At 62.9% G+C, this 15218-nt stretch overlaps 1 protein-coding gene across 1 annotated transcript; it reads left to right on the forward strand.

Annotated features, from left to right (window-relative positions):
- Positions 1-5762: 5762 nt before the first annotated feature.
- On the forward strand, positions 5763-13224 carry KIAA1614 (KIAA1614 ortholog). The gene is made up of 9 exons (XM_075711524.1): positions 5763-6375; positions 7013-7076; positions 8354-8500; positions 9176-10434; positions 10515-10644; positions 11464-11668; positions 12202-12320; positions 12477-12661; positions 13031-13224. The coding sequence occupies exons 1-9, from the start codon at positions 5763-5765 to the stop codon at positions 13222-13224; spliced, it is 2916 nt and encodes a 971-aa protein (XP_075567639.1).
- The last annotated feature ends 1994 nt before the right edge of the window (positions 13225-15218 follow it).

Below are 15218 nucleotides of genomic sequence, written 5' to 3' on the forward strand. Positions count from 1 at the left end.
CCCAGAGATTTCTGAGAAATCAGGCGTGCAGATTCCTCCCGAGAGCGAGCGCTAAAGCCAGGATGGCTCCGCGTCTACGAGAACATCTGGCCAATAAAGGAAGACCTAACGAAGCAGAGCAGATGGTGAGAGAAAATAGCCCCGTTGCTCCTTGTGAGCAGCCTGCGCAACGGGAGCGAGGAGAGCGGGGACAGTCCCAGTACGGCTTCGTTTCATGAGCGGGCTTTGCTAATGGGTGCTTGAAAACACTTCTGGAGGGAGAACAGCAGGGTGACAATCCAGAAGTATGGAGAGCAGAGTTAAAAGGAGCTGGTTTGTTTTGGTGGTTTGTGTTTTGGTTTGGGATTTTTTTTTTTTTTTTATCCAGCGCTTTAGTTGTTGGGATGTAGCTGGATGGAAAGTGGAAGCGGAGACGGGTCTGCGCTCTGGCTGTCGTGAAGCAGCGCTGGCTTTTGGGTGTTGAGCTCTCCCTCTCCTTGCAATTTGGTGCAGAGGTTGTCAGAGGTTGTGGTTGTGTGCGGCTCTGAGGATGGTTTAGAAGCTGCTTTTGTCTGGCTGAAACCCTTGTAGATGGTCCCGTCTAAGGGCAGGAGATGTCACAGTGTGGCCAGTCACTTTTGGAGATTCCATTTGAACTCGCTTCTCCGTGCTGATTCCCTGCTGCTTTCCATCCTTCCTGCTCTTCCAGGGATTTTCAGGTTGCGGGAGTTAGGATTTGCAGCATCCAGAGTTTATTTGCTAGCTGGTGTCTCCTGCATGGCTTTGGGACTGTGTCACCAAAACCGCCAGGTCCTCCTGCCTGGGGGAGGCAATGCCATGTGCTGTGGGTGAGCACCCCTGAAGGGGCAGTGGGGCAGGTTTGGGCTTTACGGGCTTGGCAAGCAGGAGTGGGAGCTGCTCCATCAACGGGAACAAATGCTGGGCCATCACATTTTAAAAGAAATGCATTTGCAGCACTCGTGGCTGTGGCCTGGATGTATCAAATAAGCTCCTATCTCTCAAATCCAGACACGTTCCCGGAGTCAGCTGTTGCTCATCCTGCGCCTTTCCCTGCCCCGCTCCCAGCCCTCCTCGTTCTGTCGGTGTCTTTGCCGTTTGTCCGAAGCCAGTGGCACGCAGGGCGCGTGGGGATGACCGGCAGCAGCCTTCAGCATGAAAATCTTGGTGGGGAGGGTCTCTTGTGGAGCAGAGTTGGATCCTGCTGCTCTTGCTTCCGTAACACCTTCTTGTGCTGCTGCTTCCGCTTCCTCTCCAGCGCTTGGCCACCGCAGCCGTCTGGGAAGCAGGGAGGGAAAGTGCAGTCCAAGTTCAGGAGATAACAATCCCTGGGGATTTTACTGTAGATCTTCCAAGGAGCAAGGGAGGTGGCACAAAGCCTTTGAGCTTTGCTTGCGTTTTGAACAGCCGAGTGAATTTGGCCTTATGCTGCAAGGATGCTGCTGCGTACCGCTTGCTGTGACTCCAGTGCGTGCCCCACGCTTTTGGGGGGGTTGTGACCCTGACTTTGGGCTGGGGCATGGCTTGGCTCCTGTTGGGAACACACAAGCCACTTTGCTCATGTGCTGTGGCCCAGCCCCATGTCCTCCCTCCTCTCCTCCAATGTTCTGCTTTGCACTCGCAGGGGGAAGATGCCTTTAGCATAGGTTTGGGGTTTGTTTTGTTTTGTTTTTTAATTTTTATTCCGGAAGGTGATTGGATTGTTTTGCCTCCTTGGAAAAGAGGGGCTGGGGCTCCTGGGGCGAAGATTGGAAAATCCCTACAGTAACTCTGCAGCAGTCATGGTTGGGCTCAGTGGCTGTCACCTCATCAAACCTTGCCTCCCTTACGTGACACCATCCCAAATACCGCACCTTGGGACGAGCTGTCGACCCGCCACCACTGTGGGGTTAAACTGGTGTGTTGGCATCCCTCGGGAGCTTCAGTCCCTGCTGCAGCACCCTGGCTGCAAGAGAAATGCAGGTTTTGCAGGGGGAGGAGAAGAGAGGGCTGGTAGTATTGGGTGTACCCAGATACCGATGCTCCAGCCCTGTTCCTGGTGGGAGTCGGAGGCTGCTCTGGCCCCGGCGCAGCCGTGCCACGGTGGGCGAGAGGCGCCGACCCTGCCTGGGGAGACCCCCCCATGGCCTGACAGTCCCTCAAGCTCTAGAAACCAAATTGCAAACTCTTTGCTCCAGAGGAGAAATTGGGCAGCCTGGTAGAACTTGTGATGCCCTCCCTGTCCCATGGGTCCTCCTGGTGAAGGATCGGCGTTTGGAGGGGGCTCGGGGTGGAAATGCCAAAGTTTTCCCCCAGGTCCTGCTGCCGCCTTCCTCTCCCCCTCCCCACTGTGTTGGTCTAAATGATGTTTCTATGAAGCCCTGTAGATGTCAAAAGTAATTATGGAGTGTGATTAGTCCTCTGTGGGTGCTTTCTTTCTTTCCTCCTCCTTTCTCTTTTGCTATCCCCTTCTCCACTCTTCTTTTTTGGCTAAGTGGAAAAGGTGAGGACAAAGAATTGCCGCTTGCTTGGACTCATGATGTATCTGTGACTGCGCTATTAGCTGTCTCCTCTTTCCTCCCCAAATGGATATAATTTTTGAAGTGTGGAATACCCTTCTTGATAAGTAGGTTTAAAAAAAAAAAAAAATGCACAATGTGATACTGTTTCATAGTTTCTAGGTGGTTGTATAAAGCAAAGTTACTGTGATTGTGTTTTTCAAAGGAAAAAGTGATTGGTTACGAAATCTGTCCTTTTTTCATTATTACAAGCTCTTTGTTTTCCAATGATCTGATGGCTCTTTTGTCCCCGGTCTTTGTGTCTTTCTTCCCACGTCCCACCCCTGGTGCTGCATCCACCCACAAAGTGTTTGCTTGTACCGGTCTGTAAAAAGGCGCTGCTCTTGCACCCTTAGGAGCTGTGGGCTGTCGCTGGTGGCCGGAGCTGGGGGACATCTGTGTCCCGGGAGAAGGTGGAGGTGCTTGCAGGAAGGAGATGGGCAGGAGGGTTTCCCAGCCTGCCTGGGGTTCATGGGAAGGTACCCAGGGCTCAAACCCAACGCGCAGCGGGTGATGCTGGAGGAAACCTGCGCAGACCATGCTGTACCAGCAAAAGGCTCTCAGTCCTGGGAGCCTTTGGTTGCCTCTCTCCAGCCTGTCTCTGGTCCAGGGTGTCGTCCTGCCTGCACGCTGGGTGACCGGAGCCTGAGCGGCCCAACCCTGGGTTGTCTGGGGTCTCTGCTTTCATTTTGCTCTCTTAAATCTCTTCATCATCTCTTGCAATCAATCTTCCTCCAGAAGAGAGCCCAGCGCCTTGAAATCACTCTAAGCCTGTTGCTGCTCATGTCAGCCGCTTCCCGGAGGCTTAATCCCTGGCACCCCGGGTGCTCCCTGCCCACGGCTCCCTGCCTGCGCTGCCTGGCTGGTGGCAGGAGCCTGGCTGCCCTTGCTTTGGCACCTCGCCGGGCGGTTTGTCCCCAGCTTGATGGGGATGACATCTCCCAGGTGTGTTTTCCTGGGCAGAGGAGCCGGGACGCCTCCCCGGGATGGCATGGAGGTAAGGATGGGTCCTGGCGTCGCAGGGGAGGTCGGACCCCAGGGCTGGGGTGCGGGGCGAGGAGGCTCGCTCTGCCTTGGGCTCTTCCACCCAAACCTGCCAGCAGTCCCCTCCTGCCTGGGAGCAGCTGGGGGAAGAGGCTCGATCTGTCCCCCATGGAGCCAGGAGTCATCCCGATGCCCGCTGCGAGCGTGGCCAGTCCCCGCAGGGAAGAAAGCCCTCGGGCTGTTTTGGCCGTGATGGGGGCCCCGGGGCCACTGGGGGGGTGGAGGATGTTTTAAGAAGATAAAAGTGATTTCTTGCTGCTCATGCTGGCAGGGGCCAGCGCGGCCAGAGCCGAGAGGATTAAAACAATTTCATAATCCTGGTGATTTCCTTTTGATCGGGATTATGAAACCAATCACGAATATCAAAAGCCGTGGCTTAAAGCGGCAGCCGGAGTGGAGCCGGGACACCCATGGCCCCCACAGCACCCATCCTGCCCCCCGGGGACGGCGGCCCCGGCGCCTCCAGGTGAGCGGTTGCCCAGCCGGGTCCCTCCTCCTGTGCGATGAGTTTTGTGGGGTCTTGGGGGAGGAGGGCAGGGGATGGGGTTTCAGTGTGGGTGGCTCTGCAGGGTGCATGTTGCACACTGGTTTTAGGGATGATGATGCATGGATATACCAAGCTTGGCTCCCCCCCCCCGGCTCCTGCCATCCTCCTGCCTGAAGATGCTCGGTCTGGAGCCGTTGGCCTCGGCTTGCTGTGGCGTCCAGGCAGGATTTGGCCTTTGGGAAAGTAGGAAAATTTAGCATGTCTATGAACATGTGATGCTTGCAGGAGGAGGGTGCCTGAAGCCGGCAGGCTTTGCTGCTGGTCTGAAGGCTGTTGGAGCAAGCACCCCCACCCCGGCGGGACCACCCTCTCCATCCTTTTTGCCCTCCTGAAGCCCCAGCCACTGGTGTGGGCCAGACCCCTCCAGCACCCCGGGGTGAGGTGCTCCCCCCGGCAGGCCCAGGGAGGTGGGCTGGCTTCACTCCCCGCTCGCCTCCCAAACCCGCAGCCCAGACAAAGGACATTCCTGAGAGCCGGCCAAGGCAGCCGGGCTTCCCTCCGTCCCGGCATGGGGTGTTGGATTCCCCTTTCCCCTAGGGTCCCCTCCATCCCCCTGTGCTGTGCATGGCCACGGTGGCGTTGTCCTTTGGGACCACCCGCAGCCATTGCGGGGGCAGGCGGTTCGGCTTCGGGGTCGGTGCAGGATTTGACCCCAGCGTGGGGTGCGTGCTTCGGAGGCGCGCGGAGGAGGAGGAGGAGGCCCAGGCAGGAGGCAGGGCCAGCCGTGGCCCCACAGCCCAGCCAAGCAGCTGAGCTCTGGCTCGGCTGAATGGGCTGGGATTTGCTGGCTTGTCTTTTTTTTTCAAAATTTTTTTTCCCCTCCCCTGCTTCCTTCCCTTCTTCCGCCTTCTTCTCCCTCTTCCCAGCCCTCTCCCGATGCTGCTCCAGGGGTAAGGACAGCCCTCGCCTTCCGCCTGCCGCTCTGCCCCAGGGCAGCGAGGGGCTGCAGTGACTTGGGGGGGTGATGGGGCCTGGGGTGGGTGCTGCCCTGCAGCCTTGGCCACGGGGGAGGCTCCTCCAGGGGTACCAATGGGGACGGGATGCTCCCGGCGGGGTGCAGGGGGGCAGCGGCACCCGGGTGCCACTGGGACCATGAGGCCAGTGCAGCATGGGTGACCAGTGTAACCCTGGGGGCTGGGGTGGAGCAGGGGGCTGGTATCTGTCTGGTGGCACCTTCTGCAAGTTGCATCCATGTGGGATTTCTGGGGAGTTTTGGGGCCCTGATTTGGCTCCGAGAGTGTCAGTTCCACCTGGACCATGTTGCTGCGTGCCCCAGGGCACCCAAAACAGCACAGACAGGCTCAGCGCCCGGCCGCCTGCTTTGGGGAGCCACTGCTGCCCCGTTTGCCCTGCTCCAGAGTGATGCTGGGACGGTGTCAGTGCTGTGGGTGCTGGCCTCGTGCTGTGCCACGTCCCTGTCCCTTTCCGTGCCAGGCTGTGCACCGCAGTGGCACCGCATGCCTTCGCCCCCACCCTGGGCATGGGCATCACCACTGCTGCTGGCCGCAGAGCCTTGGGCAGGCATGGGTGATGCTTTTTGCAGGGGGTGCCAAGATGGGTGCCAGGGAGGAGGAGGGAGGGTGAGAGCAGCATGGGGGCTCGCCCACCTTCCCCCGGGTCTTCTCCCCACAGGGTGCATGGAGGGGGGCTCTCCTACTGAGATGTGGCGGGCACCGCGGCCCCCCAAGCAGCACGGCCAAGCCCCCACCCTGCCGGAGCACCCCGAGGCTGCCCGCGGACCCCACACCATCCTGGAGAGCAAGGTGAAGGCGCTGAAGGAGAAGCGGGGGGCCGGCCGGCCGGGGACCCCCGTGGCCACCTCCGAGCGCCCCTCACCCAAGAAGCCCCGGCCCCGGCGAGGGAAGCCGGGGACGGATGCGGCAGCGGTGGAGCCACGGGCTCAGCTCCGCACCTACCTGACGGATGGGCTGCTGGATGGTGGGGAGCCTGTGGCCAGCGACCCCCCAGCACCCCACACCAGCACCCCAGGGCTCTGGCGGGTGCCAGCACCCAGGGGAGATGTTCTGGGAGGTACCGAGCTCCCCCGGGATGAGGGCAGCAGGTCCCAGGGCTCTGCCTCCCCCCATGAGACACCCCCCCTGGAAGAAGAGGCACAAACCCCGCCGCGGGACCGGGGGGGTCCCTCTGCACCCTCCTCCACAGCGGAGGGCTGGGAGAGGCTCTCGCTGGCCGAGCGGGTGGAGAGGAACCGGCAGCTGCTGCAGGAGGTGCTGGGCCTCGCCGCGGCTGGTGAGTATTTGGGGCAGGTGGTGGCTGCTTTGGGGGAGCCAGGGGGAGCGGGAAGGAAAAGCTTCGCGGCAAAGGGGGGTCCTCGGTGCCATCCTCCAGCCTCCCACGCTGCGGGTGCAGCTCCGTGCTGGCTCACACCTCAGGGCTGCCCCGTGTCCCCCTGTGGGTGCTGTGTCCCCTTCACCGGCAGCTGTAGGATATGCCCACAAACAAAATGGGGTGCTGCCTCACCAGGATGCTCGGGGTGCTGCTGGTCCCCTCTGGCATCCTAGTGATGGATTTTCACTGCTAAAAGCAAGAAGAAGAAACCCACTTTCTGGGTCACTCAAGGTCTGCGGGCATCATTTTCCCTTTGCAAGCTGCTACCAAAAAGGAAATTAATTTCTCCTTCAAAAGGGTCTGCCCTAACGACCCCACAGTCCCTATCCCCATGGGCGCATCCCACACTGGGTGGTGTTACTCCACGTCCTGCTCCTCTGGGGTCTCTCCAGCACCCTGTAGGGAATTAGCCCCCAAAAGGGTGTTTGTTAGGATGGGCTGAGCCATGGGGCTGCAGATATGGGCGTGCTATCAAGGGGGGCTGGGGCAGGGGCCGCAGTCCAGCCAGGCTGATGCCTTTCCCTGTCCTGCATTTCAGAGGTGCCAGCGAGTGATGGGGACTGGGACTCGGGGGTCTCGCTGCAGGACACCGAGGGCTGCAGGTAGGTCAGTCCCAGCGTGGCAGACACAGACGTTTCCCTCCTTCCCCCTCCCCAGTCTTGTATTTTAAATGCACCCTGCAAAGCAGCGCTGAGGCTCAGCAGGGGTCCGGGGGAGGGCTGCAGGGCAGCCCCCCAGCGTGGCAGCTGGTGGGGGGGAGCGTGGAGGGGCTCTGGTGATGCTTTGGTGTGAGCGGGGCAGGAGGGTGAGGCCGAACTGGGTGTCCACGTGGTGTTTGGGCACGGGGGGGGTCCCTGCCAGGACCCCAGGGCAGGAAGGGAGCTGGGGAAGAGGATGGGACAGAAATTTGCTCCAGGTGCTTAAGAGGATCGAGGCAGCAGGCATGTGTAATCTTGTTGCACTAATGATAAACCTTAGAGGTACGGACTAAAAATACGGAAGCGGGATGGGCAGGTGAGCTGGGCAGCAGCGTGCGGGCTGAGGAGCAGGGCCAGGGGCTCGGGGGGCTGTAAGGGGGAAGCAAGTGAGTGGGGAAGACCCCCCTGTATTGTGGTTACTGGTTCTGCTCCGCTCCGGTGGTTGGGGTTGATGGGTGACAGCTGGGTGCAAGGCAGAGCCGGGGATGCTGCATTCCCTGCGAGCAGGGACAGCCAAAACCTAGGGGGAAGCCTGGAGCCCCCATGGTGCTATACAGGGGGGTTTCCTGGGGGCCGGTGTGTGCCCACCTTCTTGCCGTGAAGAGGTTAAGGCCAGGCTCCCCAAAGTGACTGCCTGAGCTGATTATTTTAATCAGGGGGATTAGGGCCATGGCCAATGGGGAAGGCAGCACTGGAGCTGTGCCCTCCCATAGCTGATGGATCCCCCACCCTGCAGCCAGCGGGGCTGGGGGGTGTGGGGGAAGACCCCCTGCAAGGAAGGGAAGGCAGCCGGGTCGGGGGGTCATCCCAAACCTACCTGTGTTCTCATTGCTGCGGGATTTACACCGGCGGGGATCGGAGGCAGCATCTGCCTCAGTTTCCCCATCCACCTCTGGGATGCCCATGGTGCAAAACGCTGCCTCGGCTGAGCCAGTCTCTGAGCTGTGTGGGTGCAAAGCCACCCAAAGCATCACTGGTGCGGGGTGCAACCCCCCTCCTCCTGCTTGGCACTGGAGGTACGGGGGCTGCGGCCCGGCTGCCCCCCAGCACAGCAACCCACCTGCCCATGAACGGAGGCTGGGCCCCACTTTCTCTGGGCAGAGCAGCCTCATCGTCACTGTTAAACCACGTCTAATCCCTGTTATTTTTTCCTAATCCCCCTCCCCGCTGCGGGGCCGCAGGGCCTTTGTCCCCGGGCAGGAGCTCGAGCTGAGCCCGCGGCACGAGCAGGCCAAGCAGCTGCTGCAGCGTGCCCGCATGAAGGCTCGGACGAACCCCCTGCGCGCCAGCCACGACATCCTCCTCCTCCCCGCCGCCCCGCGCCCCAGGTCAGTGCCAGCCCCGCGGGCCACGTCCTGCCGCCCCCCCGCCGCTGCCTCGGTGCTCTCGGGGGGGGTGCATCCAGATTTGGTGCACGTGCAGAGCGTGCATACATGTGCAAAGCGTGCGCATGTGTGCAGAGTGTGCACCCATGCGTGCAGAGCCAGGGTCTGACCTGCTATATTGCAGCCTTGTACCCTTGCGTGAGCATCCCCCTGCCCGCGCACGTGTGATGTCTTGGCAGCGTAATATTTGGGGGGTGTTTCATTGTGTTTTATGGTAATGTGGAGGAATTAACCGCGTGCTCCCGGCTGGCTGGCAGGATTGCGTTTCCCAGCTGATGGGGAGTGCTCCCCAGGGGCGGCTTGGTGCTGGAAGGCTGAACCAAAGCCGTGGCTCGCCGTGTGCGCCCGGTCATGTGCAATTCGGTGTTCCTGGACTGATTAACCACGCACCTCGGTGCAGGGGAAGGGTGATGGAGGTGGGGCTGTGTCGCAGCCTCTCACCCTTCCAGCTTCAGGCGGCCGGGGCAGAGGGCTGGAGGGGAGCAGGGATGCATGGAGCACCAGGTGGACTTCCCTCCCGCCCATCCCACGTTTCCTGCGCTAGGTTTTCCCCCTCCCACCTAAGGGAACCAGACAGCCCTCGCAGCTCATCCATCCATCTGTCTGTCCCCACACCAGGGAGCCCAGCGGGAGGCCGAGCGTCGCCCAGCGGGATGGCGGGAGCCTGAGCGACTCGTCGAGCGGGGAGTCAAGCTGTGGGCAGCCACGGCGGCCCCGGGGGCCCTCCCCGTCCCGTGTCCGCTTCGAGGACGAGTCAGCCCGCGACGCCGAGGTGCGGTACCTGGAGCGGGTGCAGCTGCGGCACCGGCGGGCGCTGGGCTCGGCGCTCTCCTCGCCGGAGCCAGCCAGCAGCAGGCAGCCGGGGGACAGGGCCAGCCAGCCCAAAGCCCGGAGCGGCGACCTTGTGGCCGGGGGCAAGTGCAGCGCCTGCGGCTCCTTCCTCAGTGCCGCCGCCGGCCGGGGTGTGGATTCGCCGGCAGTGACTGACGCGGTTGAAAGCAGCCCTGCAGCACAAGGGAGCATCCCAGGGGACAGTGTGGGGCCGAGTGCTGCCCGGCCAGAGCCCAAAACCAGGGCTCTTGGCCCCCGGGGGTCCCCGCTGTGGATCCTTCCCTCCCGACAGCGCATCCACACCGAGAAGATCAAGGAGACGTACATCGGGGACGTCACCTATGTCGACGAGGTGGACTCGGCCCTAGAGAGCACCGACACCTCCGACGGCTGCCGGACGGACAGCGAGGAGGCAGGACCCCGCAGCCCCCACCCACGGGGGCACCGGGACCCCCGGGCTTGTGGGCACAGGGTACCCCATGCCGCCCCACAGCCAGAGGCGAGGACCGGGAAGGAGACGTGCGTGGCTGGAGGCAGCCCCCGCGCAGGGGATGGGGGCTTGGGTGGCACCGCAAGCCAACCCAGGGCTGTTTGCCCCCCGCTGCCGGGGAGAGCTGGCAGCCGGGAGGAGGGGGACCCCCGCCAGCATCTGGGGGGCAGCGAGGGGGTGGGAAACGCCGCTCATCCCCCGCAGCAGCCCAGTGAGCCCCCGGACCCCTCCTCGCAGCTGGGGGCTGGCACCGCAATGCTGGGCCCCCACCTCCCTGCTCCCCCCACCACTAAAAGGGCCTGCTCCCAGGTGCCTTGCAGGAAAGCCCTCTTCTCCGGTGGCAGCCGTCGGGCGTCGAGCCAAGGAGCCCGGGGTCCGGAGCCTGATGGTGGGAGCCCTGCGCCGCCCCAGCCTGGGGGCACAGCGGGGCCGGGGGAGCAGCGGGGTCACTGCAGCCCCAGGTGGCTCCCGGGGAGCCCCCTCCGTGCCTTGTCCACCAACAAGTGCAACAACACCCGCAGGCAGGACGGGCAGGACCCCCCGGGGACAGGCAGAGGTAAGAGACCTGTGCTCGCATGGGGGTGCCTGGGGGGTCCCCAAAGAGGTGGGGACATGACGGTCTCACTGTGGTTACAGGGGCACCGTCGCAGCCCGCCGCTGGCCCAGTCGCCCCCGTGCCCCAGGAGGCCACTCATCCCCCTGCGGAAGCTGCCGGGACGCCTGGAGCGCAGCAGCAGCGGCACCCGGCTGGGAGCATGGCACATGGGTGAGTGAGCGCGAGGGGCCGTGGGCATTCTGCACCGCGCAGCGGGTGCTGCATCCCTCAGCATCCCTCTGCAGCACAGCGGGACACCGCCAAGCTGAGCCCCGCCATGCCTTCCCGCTGGGACCATGCCTTCCCGCTGGGACCATGCCTTCCCGCTGGGACCATGCCTTCCCGCTGGGACCATGCCTTCCCGCTGGGACCATGCCTTTTGGCACTGGAAACCTCAATCCGGGGGTGACAATCTTGCATGCGTGTGTGTTCAAGTGGGTTTGGGGGAGCTGTGTTTCACCCCGCATCTGGTTCTGCACAGGGTGTTGCAGCAATGAGGCAGCGGGTGGCCTTGGAAGGGTTTCACTTAATGCCAGATCTTCCCTTCTGGGGATGACCGGCTGCTGAACAGGGGCTGCCTCGGGGCTCGCCAAACGCAAACCCGCTGGGCCCGCACCCAGGAGCAGCGTGGCTCAGCCTGGCCGGAGAGCTCGGGGGCAGCACTGGGTTTTTCAAGTCCCTTGGCAGGATGCGATCCCTTCAGGCAGGCCTCGGGGGAGGGCTGAAAGGTGTTAAACCCCTCAAATCATGGGGAAAATGGGTAGGGAGCCCTTCAGGTCTCCTTGGCTCGTGAAGCCAACCCTTGCGCATGCTGGTTTACTGCTGCGGGGAGGTGGCTGCACCCCAATCTCACCGTGCACCCCGACCTCACTGTGCTGCGGCTCTCAAGGCTGCAGAGGTGGGTGCAGGGTGTACCCCCAGCCCTGAGGCAGCTGCCAGTCACGCTCCCCGCCAGGCACACGGGGATGACCATCGTCCCTCTGCATCCAGGGAGCCGGGGCGGCCGGCAAGCCGCAAGGGCAGCAGCGCTTCGGCCTCGGGGCTGAAGAAGCTCCTGTGCAGCCTGAGCCAGAGCACCAAGCAGCGCCTGGGCCGCTTCCGCTGCTATAGCATGGAGCAGCTCCCAGCCCCTGGCAGCACCCCCCCGGACGGCCCCGGCATGAAGAAGTCACCATCCCTGCAGTCCCTGCGGCTGGTGAGCCGAAACGTCCCTCCCTGCAGGGAGGGGTCTGCAGGGGGACAAGGGGGGCCTGCAAAAGGAGGGGTGCTGGGCTGGGGTGAAGCGTTCCTGAGCATTGCTTTATGGCCCTGGCAGTCCCAGGAGGGTGTGGGGGTACGTGCCATCCCAAACCTGCTGGGTTTGAAAAGCCTGGAGCCAAAGGGGGAGTGGGAAGGGGAAGGAGGGAGTGTGTGTGGGGGGTGGAAGAGCAGATTTGGGGAAGGGAGCTGGGGTGATTTGGTTCTGGGTCATGGCTTGTGTGTCCCAGCCAGCTGAGCAGTGAGGTCCCTCCCCAAGAAACCCTGCTCCTTGGATGGGTGTCGTGGTCTGGAGTGGGGAACACCGGCTTATGCCTCCTCAGTGGTGGTTTGGGGAGAGCTCTGGTGGGGGGACAGGGAGCGTGGGATACCCCCATGCCCCCCACTCCCTGGGCATGTCGGCTGGTGAAGGGCTGTGGTGCTGCCCAGTGTTCGCAGTCATCCCCATCTCAGCCAGGTGCTTTTCCCCAGGTGTCACCGTCATCCTTTTGCCAGCCCCGAAAAGCTGCCTCTGTCCAGAGCCTGCACCCCCTCCTGGGCAAGGCACCCCGCGCCAGCGCCTACCTCCTACCCCAGACCACGGCCGACAGGTAGGACGGGGCCCAGCATGTCCCTGCCATGCCTGGGAAGGCTCTTTTGGGGTGCTCAGCCATATGTGGTGGCTCGGTGCAGCCATGGGCCCCATCACCAGATCCCCAGCAGCTTCCCAGGGTCCCCCGCTCATCCTGTCTCCCCTCTCCCCGCAGGAAGGGGGGCTCAGGGCCGCGGCGCTCGCTGAGTGTGGAGGACATTGGGGCGCCCAGCCGGCTGCGCGCGGTGGGGCGCGTGGTGGAGGTCTTCCCGGATGGTACCAGCCAGCTGGAGCTGCAGCGACCCCCGCATGGCGCCTTCGGGTTTTGTGTCACCTCCGGGCATGGCCGGCCTGACACAGGTACAGTGGGGTCATCCCAAAGCGTCACAGGAACCTAAGTGGAGGAGCAGCACAGCCCCTCCATGGTGGCTCTCGGTCCTCCCCAGAAGCGAGCTTGGGGACGGGTGGAGGGGGCTTCTCCATCGCCACTGAGCCCCAAAGGGGTGACGGTGGATGGGGGGACATAGCCACGTGTGGCTTTGGCCGCACACAGTCCCCTGTGTCCATCAGCCCATGGCTTGGGACACGCAGCCCGTCCCAAAGGCTGTTTATAGTGAATTTGTTGCTGTGCACGGGCCCAGTGTGCAGCCCCTGGGCACCCCTGGGGAGCACAGCCCCGGCCACGGGGTGCAGGGTGAGGGGCTCACCTGCCCCTGTCCCTCTCTGCAGGTGTCTACGTGCAGGAGATGGCGGACGCCGGCACGGCCAAGCTGTACGCGGGGCTCCTGGGCGTGGGAGACGAGATCCTGCAGGTCAACGGGGCGGCCGTCTCGGGGCTGGGGCTGGCCCGCATCCGAGAGCTGCTGCTCCAGGCGGACACCCTGTCCCTCCGTGTGCTCAGGCACCGCCCGGCACCCCGGTAGCCCCGGCACGGCTCCCGGGAAGCCCGTTGGGAGGAGGATGATGTCCCTCCAACATCCCGGGATGCTGCAGGACAGCACGACGTGGACCAAGGTGCCCCGCGGCACCAGGACCTGCCCTGCTCCGGTGCCATACTTGGCTTCCCGCTGCAATGGGGGCAGGCGGGTTTCCTGGCCCCCAGAGAGGTCGAGCGGGACCAAGGACCCCCCAGTGTCTCCAGGAGCTGCCCCAAGTGTGGGGACAGCCCAGCCCTGCCATGGTCTGTCCTGCTGGGCGCTGGGGTGGCCAGCGCGGGGACGCCCTGTCCCTGCATCCCCAGGAGATGCGGGGTTCCCTGCCAACTGCTGGAAACCTGTGCCCGCGGGCTGGTGGGTTTCTTTTAAATTATTTCAAACTGGGGCAGAGGGGGGGGAAAAAAAAAGTAATCATGAAACCTGGTGCCCTTGGCTTGTGGGTGGCACAGAGGGGGTGACACTTGGCCAGGGGGACAGGACGTGCCCCAGGGTCGTGGGGCTGCTGGCGAGTGCGGGAGCCAGGGATGGGTCTGGGTGCTGGGGAGCGCGTGGGTGCCTTCCCATGGGGCTGAGCCCCCCGGGGCCGGCGTAACCGCGGTGGGCGGCACGTCCTGGCTGCGGGGTGGCAGGGGGTGGCATGGCGCACGGTTCCGGGGCAGGCAGAGCTGGGATGCTGGGAGGGCAGGAGCTCTGTGGGGCCTGAGGACCTGTTTGGTCTGTGGGATGGGGAAATGGGGACAGGGCCAGGGGGCTCCCCCTGGGGTCAGTGCTCCACAGAGAGCTGTGCAGGGGGGGGGTCTCCCTGGTGCCATCCCCCTTTTGGGGGCAGGTGTCTGGATGGGTTTGGGGGTCTTTGCTGCCTGGTTTCCCATGGCCCAGTCGCTCCAACAGCTGCCTACAGCATTCCTCAAAGAGCAGAACAACCCCCGTTCCCCACTCTGGTGAGCAGCATGGTGGGCTGGGGGGGGTGACAGGGCTGCTCCCCTCTTCCTGCGAGTACTGCTGGGACAGCGGTGGGGACATGCCTGTAACTATCCCTAACTAATCACAGAGGGGTCTGGGCTCCTGCTGCTCGTTTTGGGGTTTTCTTTTTTCCAGCCACGGAAACTCCTGCCGTGGCGCTGGGGCAGCTGTGCAGGGACAAGTCTCTCCAGCAGGTGCCGAGGCTGGCAAGCGGAGGTGGCACGGGCAGCAGTGGCTGCCCTCTGCATTCTGGTGCCCCCACATCTGGGCTGCAGCTGCCTGCAGTGCAGAGGGGACCCCAGAAACTGTAGCTGTTGTTTATGCCTTAAAAGCCAGGAGGGTGATGCCTGGTGGGAGTTTTTCCTGCTACCTGGTTCCAGGAGAACCCCGGCTTGTCCCCAAGCAAGGGTGATTGTGAGAACGACCCGTGATCTCTGCTGCTGCCCAGCGTGGCGCAGCAGCAATGCGTTTATTTAGTGTTAAAGGGAGGGGCACCACCAACAACAGAAAAAGCAAATGTACACAGGAAAAGGGACCGAAGACAGTTTGGTGGCTTGCGGTGATGCCAGCAGCTGGGCCACCCTCCGGCAGTACGCCAGACTAATGAAAGAGCGGTCCCACACGGAGTGCTGGAGTTGTTCCGGGAGGATGCGCGACCACGCCGAAAATAACGCAGGGATCGGAGGAGTGCAAGTATCAGCCAACGGCGAGCCCTGCTCCCTGGCTGGACTTGCGCTCCCGGGAACCTGCTCTTGGAGAGGTATTAAGCCCAAGGAGCTGCGCAGACACTGCGATAGCCAGCCTTGGGAAGGAGACACCGCCTATTTCTTGCAGCGTTACCAAAAGAAACGAGGTGCTCTGCAAGGATAAAGAGCAACTGCTGAAATAATTAGTGCGGGTTGGTGCTAAGGGCACGTGTGCGTTAATGACAAGAGCACCCTCCCAGGTATGGCAGGGCGGCTCGGTCTCGCCCCCCCGTCCGGCACCCGGGCCCGGCTGCGGAAGGCACGGAGCTGCCA

The sequence above is a fragment of the Pelecanus crispus genome, chromosome 5 (genome assembly GCF_030463565.1).
Source record: "Pelecanus crispus isolate bPelCri1 chromosome 5, bPelCri1.pri, whole genome shotgun sequence".
NCBI classification, from domain to species: domain Eukaryota; kingdom Metazoa; phylum Chordata; class Aves; order Pelecaniformes; family Pelecanidae; genus Pelecanus; species Pelecanus crispus.

Excerpts from the sequence above, each read along its gene's own strand:
- KIAA1614 (XM_075711524.1), top strand. The coding sequence starts at position 5,763 with ATGGAGGGGGGCTCTCCTACTGAGATGTGGCGGGCACCGCGGCCCCCC. Across the intron at positions 8,501-9,175 it reads CCCGCCGCCCCGCGCCCCAG|GGAGCCCAGCGGGAGGCCGA; the intron begins GTCAGTGCCAGC and ends TCCCCACACCAG. Across the intron at positions 11,669-12,201 it reads CCCTGCAGTCCCTGCGGCTG|GTGTCACCGTCATCCTTTTG; the intron begins GTGAGCCGAAAC and ends GCTTTTCCCCAG.